Here is a 13,765-nt window from a genome sequence, read left to right as displayed (position 1 = left end):
CAAAGGCTCATAGTCACTTCCTAGATCTTGCATTCAGCTTTCTCCAGTACATGACACCACCTAATTGCTCATATATCTGTAGAGACAAGTTCCCAATTTATGAAATTCAAGGCACTCACCTAGTCACGATGCTTATAATCTTAGGGCATCCAAGTGACGTTCAGAACCAGAGGCAGAACCATTTTTGAGTAAACCAAGTGTTGGGGAAGAGCAGGAGAAGCTGGGCAGCAGCAGGGTGTCCCCGTTCCCTCCGCTCTGCTCAAGCTGGGGGGCCACGGCAGTCAGCACAGGGACCTCCCTCCATTGCCGTGCTTTACAAATTGTCTGTGGTAACCCTGTGGCAGCCCAGTCCGTCGGCAACACTTTTCCAAAAGCATTTGGTCACTTCGAAGATCTCTGTCACATTTTGGCAATTCTCACAATATTTCAAACTCTTCAATGAACTTTGAAGCTTTCACACTTTTAATAAAGTTCTGGTGATGTTTGATGTACAGTTGTAAAAAGATTACGACTCACTGAAGGCTCAGATGATAGTGAGTCTTTTTTTTTCTTTTAGCAGTAAATGTCTTTCTTTTTTTTTTCTTTTTAGCAGTAAAGTACTTCTTACTAAGGTAGGTACATTGTCCTCTTAGACACAGTGCTATTGCACACAACAGACTAGTGTATTAGAAATGTAACCTCTGTATGCATCGGGAAACCAAAAAGTTCATGTGACTTGTTTTATTGCAGTGACCTGGAACTGAACCTGTAACATCTTCCAAGTCTGCCTCACTTTGCACTCCCACCTGGAGGACCCCTCCCCAGCGTAGTTTCAAGCCCAGAAATGCATCCTGGCCCAGAGTGTTTCAGAACCCCTGGGAACCTCACTGTATCTCTCCAGTGTCTATGGTGACTTCTTAGAACAATGAGGACAACTGTATCATCCAAGTTCCAATACTCATCTCAGAAGCAGGGAGCATTGGACTTCCCTGGCATTCCATTGGTTAACACTCCATGCTTCTACTGCAAGGGAGCATGGGTTCAACCCTGATCTGGGAAGATCCCACAAGCTGTGGAGGAACTAACCCCGTGCGCCACAACTAAGGAGCTTGTGCTCTGGAGCCCGTGTTCTGCAACGAGAGAAGCCACTGCAATGAGAAGCCCGTGTACCACAACCAGACAAAAGCCTGCACAGCAATGAGGACTCAGCGCAGCCAAATTAAAAAAAATAATAATAATTTCCAAACCTCACACCCGTGTTGGGGGTTTTGAATGAGTGAATCCATACACACAGTGCTTAGAACAAAGGCTGGCACACAGTAAGCGCCTGAAAATCATCACCCATCAACCCACTACATATGTATAAGCAGAGCTGTTATAAAAAGACCATCATATGTGGTCTGGTTTAACGAGACGCCAGAAGAGTAAACAGCATGTGGTTAATGTACAGTTAATTCTTGAACATCTAGAAATAGATGTTCTGCTTTGGAGATAACCCTGAGTCAAAGCTTTTAGTTTTGAAGTATCTTTGCATGGTGGGTGAGTTTTTTAATAAAAGACAAGCCACACTATACACACTGTCTGGATGGTAACCTTCCAAACCTGCTGAAACCGAAGACAAGCAGGTCAATTCTTCTTGCTTGGCTGTCCTTCAGCATGGAGTTGGGAGGCACAGATGTCATCAACTGTCCAGCTGTAGCTGGGTCTTTAAAGATGTAGGGACATGCTAGCTAGAAAATCCTATGGGTCAGATAAGATTCTTAAAAGCTGGGACTCTTTTTCATTCACGGGAATTATACTAAGGTTGATTTTCACTTTTAGAAAGGTTATAAAAGTGTCATTTCACCCTTTTCTATCTGACACCCCTAGACTTTAAAATAACTTTGCTCAGGCAGATGGCACTGGTCATGACCCGATTTACTTTCCATTAATTGACAGAAACTTCTAAGTAGGTTTAAACCGTTTGTACCCCAAACCAGTCAAGAATGCCATCTTTGTGTGCCTGCGCGTTACAGCAGAGGCTAGGCCTCCACTCATATTTCCACAGTGTCACCTGTATGGCCTGTACAAGTCATTCTCAAACATGAATGTGCCCGGTGAGTTCAAGGGACTGGCCCTCCTGCTGGGCCATACTCCACACTCGCTGACAGCCGCCCAGCCATGCTTGGCCCTTATGCCTATTCTGTGGGTGCCGGGGGGGTGCTCTGGGGGTGGGGTGGGTGAAGGCTGTAATCAGGTGGCCCGGGGAGATCTGGAGATCAGTGTTTGGGAACAGGAGTGGGGGAAGGGCTGGCCCCTGAGGGTGCGGGGAGGGCCAGCCCCTGGGGAGTAGGGCGGGCCTGGCCCCTCTCCTTCCTCACCACCCTACTCCCAAGGGCGTCGCTTTCCCGGCCTCTCCTGGTGGCTCCACGGCCTACTCCATGAACTTCAGGGATCCCAACAGACACAGGCTGCCATCCCCGTACTGCCAGACCCAGGATGCACAGCGTCCAGAAAAGGGGGTCAGCATGGCCTTTCTGCAGAGAATGACTGACCGCTCCCCCGACAGTCCCTGATGGAGCCTGCCCCCTGCCCCCATCACCGCCTCTCTGCTGTGCTGCTGGCCCTCTGCCCCTCTGGCCTGAGCCTGACTCAGGTTCGGGGTGGCGCTGGACAGAGCCCGCCAGCAGAGGCACACCAGCAGGGCCTAGGCAGTCCTCCAAGGGCACAGGGGCTGTGATGCCCACGTCTGAGCACAGGCAGGATCTGCAGAGAGGGCAGTCCCGGGACTCCTCTGGTCACGGTCGGGGGGACCGTCTCCCTAGACAGGACATACCCCAGGGAGGACTGAGGGGTGGACGAGGGTGGAGAGCTCTTGGTACTCTTCATTCCTGCCCTGCACGTGACCAGGGACACCCAAGCCTCTGGCCCACAACCCCACACGACCTCACCGACATCACCACGGACTTGCCAGGACGCCTGCACTTAATCCCAGTGAACACGGTTCTCTGAAGTTTACACTGAGGTGGACTCGTCCTTCCACTCAGGAGGAAGGGCAGGGAAATGAGTCCCATGTGGGTACAAAGGTCTGCACAAGATGCCCAGGAAGGCCCCCTCTTCCCCCTCGCTGTCTCTCTCTCCCTCCCTGTCCCCCTCTCCTTTCCTCTCTGTCTCTCTCTTCTCTCTCTCTCTCCTCTCCACGGGAAGCACTAAAGCTGGGTCTAGGACACTCACAGCGTTCCTGGATTTCACCATGAGAAGGAGAAACCAGAAAGAGGCTGAGAGAATGAACAGCCATCCCGGGGGACCCCGGACCAAGAAGCATCCGTGGAGAGGGAGCAAGGAGAGGCAAGGGAGGAGAAGTAGGTGTGTGGGAAGACTTCCTTTTCACCTTTAAGCCAAACCATCCGAGCAGCTTAGTCAAAGCTACACAAGAACCTGACAAAGGAAACTGGCCATGAGCACTGGGGGCGCCGAGCACCCTGGCTCAAGTGACCCCGGCAGGCAGGCTGTGACCACAGGTCAAAGCAGGCATGTGATTCCATGCGGAGCACCCAGCTGGTGGCCCGTGTGTCCGTGTCCTGGCCCTCACGTCCCTGGGGACAACCGAACCTGTAGCTGAGTCTGTGGTGTGGGACAGCTGGCTGGCTGACTAGTCCCGCGAGGCTAAGGCTGCTGAACGCAAAGATGATTTTCCCTTAGAGACAGAGGTATGATTCTCCTGTCCGCTGGAGTATGTGGCCTTTCCCTCCTCAAAGGACAGAAACAATGTCACACTGTGTGTGACGGCTGCGCCCTTCCACCCATGCTGTCTAGACTCCATGGACCAGCACTTAAAAAACAAAATAAAATAAAAATAAAAACAACCCTGCGCCACCGAGGCACCACTCTCCCATCTTAAAACTATTTCTGGCAGGAGAAGAATGCTTCATTCAGGAGTCGCCCGACAGGGAGGCCGGCAGGAGGGAAGGGCTGCAGCCCGGACACACCCCCGGGCAGGCGTCACGTAACCTGGAACCTGAGGACCTGTGAGCCAGGCATCTCCCAACCAACCGTGCAGAAGAACGTGACAGGCCTCCTCAGGCTCAGGGAACCTTCTACTTTCTTCCGAATTGGACAATCTAAGGCTCCCCAAAGAAAGAGATGCCTTCCAGCGTCAAGAGTGAGACCTATCTGCTGGCTGACCAGCTGGTCAGGCGGGACGAGCTGGCAGTCAGTCTTCACTATCAGCATCAGGAGGGAAATGTAATTTTTCCAAAGCTCCCACTGTCTAGTATTCATCCAACAAATACTTTCTGAATTCCTACTGCACACAAGGCATCAACAAAAAGTACTTCTTTGAAAATTTTATCACAAAAGGGGATATTATAAGAAGCAGATGCCTTCAAGGAAAAGGCGACCTCAGAGAGTGATCTATTTTTGTTGACAAAGCAAGAACCACTTTCAATCACCTTATCATTTTTTTAAAAAACACAGATTTTACAAAGGTTATAAATGCTAGAAAGGAATGCATCTCATTCTTCCATTCTTCACCAGATTTTAAGGCCTAGAGAAACACTCTAAGAAAGGGTAAAGGGGACAGTGGAACAGCAGAATTCAGGAGAATCATCTGAGCCTAATGGAACAGGGTTCTCGCCATTTTGATTACTTGACAGCTGAAAATTTTAAAACAAAAATTTTAATGAACAAATGCAACTGACTGAGAATAACTTACACAAAGGGCAGTGCTCAACCTTGGCAGGAAGGTGAAGCCAGGACTCTGCAAAACACGGCTCGAGGCAGGTTAAACCCCAGCGCTTAAACCTTCCAGTTATCGGAGCCCAAACACAGCGACACGCTGTGGTGTTCCCTAGACACCAGACCCTGCCTGCAACAGAGGAGCAGCAGGGCTGCCACCCCGGGCCCTGTGGCAGGTGCCATTGCTGCCTGTCACCCCAGCTGGCAGGGCAGCGCCCTCCTCTGGGAGCTCCGCTAAATACACGCTAAGAATTTCCAGTCCTCGTTAGGGGCTCAGGCTGAGGGAGCAACAGATAAGAGGGAAGGATATCAACAGCAAAAGGCCTCGAAACAGTCCTGGAGTGAGAAGCGATCCCTCTACCTGTCTCATAATCCACAGGGAAAAACGGCAGACACATCTGCAGATGCACCACAAGTGTGTACACACACATGCACGCACACAAGCATACACACACACACTGGCGTGCACACGAGTCTCCATCGACAAGCACAGAAATGCACGTGTGAACATCTGCCCCCAGCCCCCCCAACCCCCAAACGCCCACCAGCAGGGCCCAGTGCATGTGCAGGAGCCGAGCTCACCTGGGTCTCTTGTCAGTGAAGGCAACACAGGTGTGCTGCAGGGGCACTGCCATCCATTTCTTGGCCTCCACGACCAGGGCATCCGCATCCACCAGGCCAAATCCATAGAGGTGGCTAACTGAAAAGACAGGGCCTTCAGATCCAGCCCCCCATGCCCAGGGATGGTTGCCTGTGTCCCGCCATAGCTGCAGGGCCACGGCCAGCTCCAGAGTGCCCTGGCTGCAGCCCCTGCCCCCCAAGGATGCACCAGGGTCCTAGCAACCTTACTCTCTGGACAGAACTCTTTCAGACTAGGAGTGAGGGCCAGAAAATGTGTCCCGTTTGGGTCCAAAGTGAAAGAAATGCTAGGAGGGTCTAGAACTTTCTTTCTGTGAGATGAGGACCACTTTCTTTAGGTTAAAGGGAATTCTTGGCATCTGTGCTCCCAAGAGAGCCCCTTGGATTGCAAGGAGATCCAACCAGTCCATCCTAAAGGAAATCAGTCCTGAATTCATTTGAAGGACTGATGCTGAAGCTGAAACTCCAATACTTTGGCCACCTGATGGGAAGAACTGACTCACTGGAAAAGACCCTGATGCTGGGAAAGATTGAGGGCAGGAGGAGAAGGGGATGACAGAGGATGAGATGGTTGGATGGCATCACCAACCTGATGGGCATGAGTCTGAGCAAGCTCCGGGAGTTGGTGATGGACAGGGAAGCCTGGAATACTGCAGTCCCTGGGTTGCAAAGAGTTGGACACGACTGAGCAACTGAACTGAACTGTGCTCCCTGAGTCTTGAACAAGACGAGAAAAACAAGACCCAAGATACTGTGGCTCATGCAACCATGCGTGCAGTAGACACAATCAAACAAGGCTCTGCTCTTCTGTTTTTCTGTTTGCTTTTCCTGTGGAATTTCCAAGGCGTCCGGGGGAAGCAGCATCGCCCAGTACACAGGCTTGCCTGAGACAGTGTTTAATCTGGCCATGCAGGGGAGTTTCAGAGTTAGGAGGCAAGGTTAAAAACTAGATACAACCCCTTTTCCTACTAATTAGGTCAAAACTGAAATGTAGGTCAGCTCCTGTTACAGTGCATCACCACCACCAACATCCCTGTAAGACAAGGACACATCGGGTCCAGCCAACCTCCTCATTAAAGGAACGTCTCTTGGAACTTGGGGTGACAACGCTTGACGTATATTTTACAGAGAGGAATGTCAGGCTCAGTGTCAAAATAGTTGGATCTGACCCTAAGAAAAGGGAAAATGTTCTCCTTAATATACCATGGCTGAATGTAAATCCCTTTCAAGTGTCTCTGGTAAGAAGCAAGACAGACAAATCCAGGAGCACACTCCTATCACCACCTGCTCAAGGGGCCTCACATACCTGGCTGCAAGCCTGACCACGGGCTGAGCTCACGGTACCTGGGTCAGCCCCAAGCTGTGATGGCAGACAGCCCTTTTAAAACGCAAGGACTTGCTGACAGAAGTTCTACAGTTATAAAGTAATTCACATAACCATCTCAGTGTCTTCACTGCACAGATGTGGAAACTTAGGGATAGCTACTCAGGGCTAAGAGTGCAAGTTGCCCTCAGGTGGCATGTAAGCAAACTTCATTTATTATGATTGGCATCAAGCCCATGACTGACTGGGGGGCTTCCCTGGTGGCTCAGGTGGTATAGAATCTGCCTGAAATACAAGATACCTGGGTTTGATCCCTGGGTCAGGAAGATCCCCTGGAGAAGAGAATGACAACCCACTCCAGTATTCTTGCCTGGAGAATTCCACGGACAGAGGAGTCCAGTCCATGGAGTCACAAAGAGTGGGACACGACTGAGCAACTAACACACACATGACTGACTAGATGTAATGCAGTTTTCCTTTGTGTAAAAAAAAAAAAACAACAGGCAAAAATTTAAAGAGAACCATGAAGTCAGTATCGGTACTGGGCCCCAGATGTGGCAAAGGTTGGGAGGTTTAGGGAGCCCAATACTCAAGTGACTGTAGGTACTCTGCTTAAACTACTAAGTTCGCGATCCTCATTCTTGTGACACACAATTATTGTTGTCTGGGTTTTTGTGTGTATGTGTGTGAGAAATCCATGTTCCCCCATACAGGCTCTGGAAGGTCACCCACAGGCTCTGGCCGGATGGCACCTGGCCCTGCCCAGCCCCCGAGTCTTGGCCGCACCTTTATGACCGGCACCGTTCACCTTCCAGTCATTTGCTTTGAGGTGGGCCGGCCTGGACGTCTTCACTAGCAAGTGCTGGACGTCCCTCCAGGTCAGCTGGCTGCTGCAATGACACAAGGACAGACAGCTGTACTCACATCAGTCAGCAATGCCGACCGCCAGGTCCGTCAGAGGTGGGGCGTTGGGGGCTGGCCTCACTCCTGTACTTGAGGAGGCCCCAAGACACTACCACTTGGCAAGGGTAGATGCCACACCCTTTCGGTCAAGAATCATTTTTGATCCTCGAAGCCTGAGATAAGACGGTGCAGCAGGTGACCTGACACCTGGGGAAAGTCCAGCTTTGGGCCACAATCCCCGCGAATCCATGAGATGATGGCACTGTGTGTTAGCAGGTGGTGGGAAAACCTGGGCTGCTCTGCACCCCATGAGGGAGTGCTCCGTGTACTGGGGCACGCCAGCCATCACCTGTCCATACCCTACTCCCAGGACTGCTGGCCACACGTTAGAATTTGAGATTCTAGTTACTCTACCTTTATGATATATTCATTCTGGTGTGGAGTACAAGCACTTTGTTAAAGAACACTTGCCTACTACCAAAAATGCCCAGATAAGATATCCTTGCCTGCCTTTTCAACACTTCTCAACACAAACTCTCAAGACCCCTCTGTCCACAGTGCTAGGACTGCATTATCAACAAAGACAGTCTTCAACGTCTCCTCCTCAACAGCACCTGCCTGACCAGTCCTCACAGACATCCTTCCAACTGCCTGCTCTTTGTGTGTGTGTTTACAAACATACATAACATGAAATGTACCATCTTAATGGTTCTTAGACATACAGTTCAGTGCCATTAAATACATTCCCTGTGCTGTGCAGTCATCACCACCATTCATCTCCAGAGCTTGATCATCTTAAGCCACCGATCCTCTGCTCTCATCAAGCACCAACTCCCCTCCCTCCTCCCATCCCTGGCCCCAGCTCCCACCACCTTCCATCTCTGTGAATCCGAGGACTCCAGGCGCCTCACACGAGTGGAGTCATGCGGGATTTGACCCTCTGTGACTGACTTAGTTCATGCAGTGTCATGCCCTCGCTGCTGCAGGGGTCAGGTCTCCTTCCTTCTCAAGCTGAACGACATTCCATGGCTGCACAGAGCACACTAACCTACTGATGGATGCCTGAGGCACTTCCACCTTTTGCTGCTGAGTAGCGAAGCTACAAACATGGCCATAAAAACATTCCTTTGAGCCCCTGCTTTGATCCCTGTGGGTGCACACCCACAAGTGTAACTGTTGGATCACATGGTAATTCTTTAATTTTTTTGAAGAGCCATTACAGTTTTTTTAACAGCAGCTCCACTGTTTTATTTTCCCAGCAAATGTCCCCTCTTTACCTGCAAGACACTCAGCTGTAGCTTGGGTCCTGGGTGGGGCGTGTCCTCCTCCCTGGGGGCTCTTACTCCCCAGTCCTAGCCCTGGCCTCCCCTGACTTCACCACATTCTCTCCACTGTGCTTGTTCCTGGCCAGATATTGGCCTCCTGGCTGCCTCATCGCAACTGCTTCCATCGGTCCAGTTTCCAGACTTTCCTTGGCACAAGCTGACCTGCCATCCTCTCATCCAGCGCCCCACCTGAGGACCACAGCCAGCCTCACTGTCAGAGGAGGACTTGCGGCCCCAGATGCCCAGGGCCATGTCCTCTGGCAGAGAGGTGGGTACAGACCACACCTCTGACAGAGAGGCCGGGTGCAGGACATGACCCCTGCTGGAGAGTTTAGGGACAGGTCACGCCCCCTGGAGGAGAGGTCATGCACAGACCATGCCCTCTGGTGGAGAGGGGGAAGACCACGCCCTCTGGTGGAGAGGGGCACAGACGACGCCCTCTGGTGGAGAGGGGACAGACCACGCCCTCTGGTGGAGAAGGGCACAGACCACGCCCTCTGGAGAGGGGGCAGACCACGCCCTCTGGTGGAGAGGGGCACAGACCACGCCCTCTGGTGGAGGGGGGCACAGACCACGCCCTCTGGTGGAGAGGGGCACAGACCACACCCTCTGGTGGAGGGGGGCACAGACCACGCCCTCTGGTGGAGGGGGGCACAGACCACGCCCTCTGGTGGAGAGGGGCACAGACCACGCCCTCTGGTGGAGAGGGGGCAATAGTCTGCATCTCCTGGTGGAGAGGCCAGGCACAGACCACGCCCTCTGGTGGAGAGGGGGAAGATCACGCCCTCTGGTAGAGAAGGCACAGACCACGCCCTCTGGTGGAGGGGGGCACAGACCACGCCCTCTGGTGGAGAGGGGGCGATAGTCTGCATCTCCTGGTGGAGAGGCCAGACACAGACCACACCCTCTGGTGGAAAGGGGCACAGACCACGCCCTCTGGTGGAGAGGGGGAAGATCACGCCCTCTGGTAGAGAAGGCACAGACCACGCCCTCTGGCAGTGAGGTTGGGCACAGACTCCTCCCCCTGACAGAAAGGCCGGGCACAGGCTCTGCAGTCCAGATGACAGATGCAGCCGCAGCCGCAGTCTTGCTTGTTTGGGCTGGTCCCTGCTCATGACTGGAGAAGGCGATGGCAACCCACTCCAGTACTCTTGCCTGGAAAATCCCATGGACGGAGGAGCCTGGTAGGCTACAGTCCATGGGGTCGCGAAGAGTCGGATACGACTGAGCGACTTCACTTTCACTTTTCACTTTCATGAATTGGAGAAGGAAATGGCAACCCACCCCAATGTTCTTGCCTGGAGGATCCCAGGACGGTGGAGCCTCGTGGGCTGCCGTCTATGGGGTCACACAGAATCAGACACTACTGAAGCAACTTCGCAGCAGCAGCAGCAGCTGCTGCTCATGACCATCAGGCCCACAAAGATGCAGAATGCCTCCCCTTGCCCTGGAAGCTCAGCATAAGGCACCAGGAAGCCTGGGCTGATGACAGAGGGTCCAGAAAGGGAGGCTGTGAGAAACTATTTTCCTAGGGGGAAACCCACCTCGTTTCTGATGACAGAAATAAAGTTGCACTCACAGTTGTATGGACACATATCTAAGAAATGGTGTTGGACATGGTTTCTCATGAAGGGACTGATGTGACATTCCAAGATGGCCCCAAACTCCCGGCTGACCCTTGGGGCGTTTCTCACACACTAGGCTCTTCCTTCATCCCGTCATGTGCTGCCTGCTGGCCTCCTGCCAGAGAGCTTCTCTCCTCCCCTGGTCGACCTGGCTTTGCCAGGAAGACACTGCACACATGAGCAGTGGTCCTGGCCCTGGAGCCTCCAAAGCCCCTCAGCTGAGGCTGGCAGCATGCCCGTTACAACTCCTTCCTCCCTTGACCAACCCCTGCACTTACACGCTCTAAGTGGACGCTGTGTCCAGTGATGCCTGCCGTCTGTAAAATTCTGAGGATGGGCTACAATGATGAGGAGAAAGCAATCAGGGAGTTCATGAGTCCACAGGCCAGGTTTAATGGAACAAGTGGCACAAAACAGGGTTTGTTTTCTATATATCCTCAACTAACAAAATTCCTTGCATGTTTCCAAAAAAGGAGGAAAGAAAACATAAAACAATGAATCACTAAGTATGTGAATGCAACTTTCCACACAAGTAACTATTTAGTATTTTAAAATGAGCCCCAGGACACAGAAGTTAACATTTTGGCCTGAAAATCAAACATACCTGTTTCTTTGTTAAATGGGTAGCATTTGAGCTTTATGCTCTTTCTCCTGAGGCGAATCAACAAACAAAACACACATAATTAGATGGACTCAGCAACCCAAACACAACTTCTTACAATCTCATCTGCAGCAAATGACTCCTTCAAAGCCACAGGTTGTTGTTGGGAGCCACTGTTGATGTTTAAACTAAAACCTGTTTTGATTCCATGACCGTATGCAAAGTGGACCCATCCAACACATGGCAATTTTAGGGTTTTTATGTGGCTTGAAGCAGATAAAGCATCACCACTCATGAGCCCCCTTGACAGAGGGCAGCTGTATTGACCTAAAGTGTGATTTGGGGTGTAGTGCAGGCTTGAGGTTTGCGCCCACCAGCTCCCTGTGCCCCTGTGAAGGCAGGAGGCTCTGAGCTTGAAAAAGGGAGAGACAGGAAGGAGCCTCTTGACTCCTATTAAGGATGGCCTGGAAAAGGAAGACATCCGGACACCTGCTTCGACATGGGCAAACCTGGAAGACACTGTGCTGAGTGATGGACAAACACTCTGGGACTCCACTCATTTGAAGGCCCAGAAGAGTCAGACTCAAAGACAGAGAACACAGCTGTGGTTGCCAGCTGTGTCCCTTCCCCAGAGTCACACGTGGAAACCAGACCCCCAGGACCTCAGGTGTAACTGCCCATGGAGATGGGGTCATAAAAAGGTTGTAAAGGTGAAATGGGGTCCAGAGGGTGGGCCGTGATCCAGGGTAACTGGTGTCCTAATGAAACGATCTAAACACATACATGACAAAGAAGCCTGGTGTGCTACAGTCCATGGGGTCACAAAGAGTCAGACACGACTAAGTGACTGAACAACAAACACACACATACAAAGAAGGCCGCGTGAGGACATGGGGAGAAGGTGACGCACCAAGGAGAGAAGCCTAGAGAAGCCTCAGAGGAAACCAGCCCTGCGACACTCAGTCTTAGACCTCGGGCCCTGGGACTGTGAGACGGAGCCTCTCCTGTCTAAGCTCTGTCTGTGTGATTTTTTGCAGCAGAGCTGTCTTCTGGGGACAGGAGCTGTTTGGACAAAGAGGAACGTCCTGCAGGGGGTGGTGGAGATGGTCATACAACAGTGAAAATGCTTCAACTACACACTTAAAATGGCTTAAATGGTAAATTTTACATTATGTGTATTTTGATACATTAAACACTTTTTTAAAAAGGAAAAGAAAAAAGAAAGGAAAAGAAGGGAAGGCAGGTGAGAACTTACTTTGCTTCCAAGGCCAAGGCAATGATGCCGGCAACCATGGGGGCCGAGACCGAGGTTCCGGTGTGGCCGTCTGTGCAGCGCTGACGCAGGTCTGTGGTCACCTGGTGGGGGGAGAGGGGGTAAGCAAGCAGCCAGGTCAGAGGCTGCCCAGGACACTGCCCCGGGCAGGCTGACTTTGACCCAGGGACAGGAGAGGTGCTACGCAGACACATCTCAGGGGCAGAGGTTTCCATGGATCTGGCACCCCTCAGAGCAACAGGCTGATAGTGGGGTGGGGAGATGGGGTCCCAGCCACACACCCACACCTCTGCAGATGCACCCTGAGACTCCACAGAGAGACAGAATGAAACAGAGGGGCCTCCACAGCAAGACTCCTTGCCAGGCTCCCATCAATGACCCCCAAGTCGCCCCAACTTCAGAGCAGCGTGAAAGACATGCAGGCGCCGGGTGGCCCGGAGAGCATCTCTGCCGTGAGCCAGAGGCCGAGGATGGGTCAGAGGTCACAGACCACCCCTACCAGGATGTCCTCCTTGTAGCTGGCAGTGTTCCAAAGCCCCTACACTGCCTGCTGCAAAAGCTACACGCGGAGCGCCCTAGGGCAGGGCGCGGACTCTGAGTCTCACCGTGGCACAGCCTGACTGCACCCGCTGAACTGAGGTGGCGAGCTCACGGAGGCACAGGTAGGAGACATCTACTGTGCTAGGAGGGGTGCTGGGCCTGCAGTGACCCCCATGCTAGTGCAGATGTAGCGAAGGCTGCCACCCAGCCAACTGTTAAGTCAGGGGTTTATCCTGGATGATCCAGCAGGCCCGATGTAATCATAGGCCCTTACATCTGTCAGAGAGATGCAGCCCAGGAAGGACTCGATCTGTGCTGCTGGCTTTAGAGAGGATGCTGGGGATGCAAGCCAGGAAGGTGGGTGGCCCACAGCAGCCAGGAACTGGCCTCGGCAGCCAGCCCATGAGGAGTCCTAAAACCACAAGCAACTGAGGTCTGCCAACACGTGGGATGCGTATTGGACAGGCCCTCCTGTTGAGCCTACGGAAAACACGCAGCCCAGCTGACACCTGGACTCAGCCTTGTGAGGCCCAGAAAATGGGCCCATGGAGGCTGCTGCACTTGTGCCCCCAGAACTGTGAGATGGCCCAGCTGTGCTGTTTCCAGCTGGGAATCTTAGGATCATTTGTTATGGTGCCAACAGGAGACCAACATACCTGCAACTGCCAGGCTCCTGCCACCTATCTGCAAATCCCTGAGAAAGAGTTTCCCCTGTGGGGAGAGTCCAGAGCTTCTTACAACAAGAGTGTCTCTCCTTTGTCAGGGCCCAGCGAGGCCAACCATCACCCTGAGAGAGGGAGCCCACGCGGGTCACACACATAGGAAGACTCACAGGGTGCT

At 52.4% G+C, this 13,765-nt stretch overlaps 1 protein-coding gene across 4 annotated transcripts in view; it reads right to left on the bottom strand.

Moving 5' to 3' along the window:
- PCSK6 (proprotein convertase subtilisin/kexin type 6) overlaps nt 1-13,765 on the bottom strand; it is a 170,474-nt gene that overhangs the window by 45,685 nt on the left and 111,024 nt on the right. For 2 of the 4 annotated variants that reach the window (XM_068991309.1, XM_068991310.1), the window contains exons 9-11: nt 12,368-12,468; nt 7,445-7,548; nt 5,278-5,395 (exon numbers count right to left, since the gene is read on the bottom strand). In XM_068991309.1, the coding sequence (XP_068847410.1) occupies nt 5,278-5,395; nt 7,445-7,548; nt 12,368-12,468 (323 nt within the window). Of the gene's footprint in view, nt 1-4,494; nt 4,614-5,277; nt 5,396-7,444; nt 7,549-12,367; nt 12,469-13,765 lie in introns of those variants that run through there. The other 2 variants (XM_068991312.1, XM_068991311.1) reach the window with 2 other exon arrangements.

Source organism: Capricornis sumatraensis, chromosome 19, assembly GCF_032405125.1.
Source record: "Capricornis sumatraensis isolate serow.1 chromosome 19, serow.2, whole genome shotgun sequence".
NCBI lineage: Eukaryota > Metazoa > Chordata > Mammalia > Artiodactyla > Bovidae > Capricornis > Capricornis sumatraensis.
The sequence above is the reverse complement of the archived record's forward strand: the minus strand, read 5'-3'. Positions and strand labels throughout refer to the sequence as shown.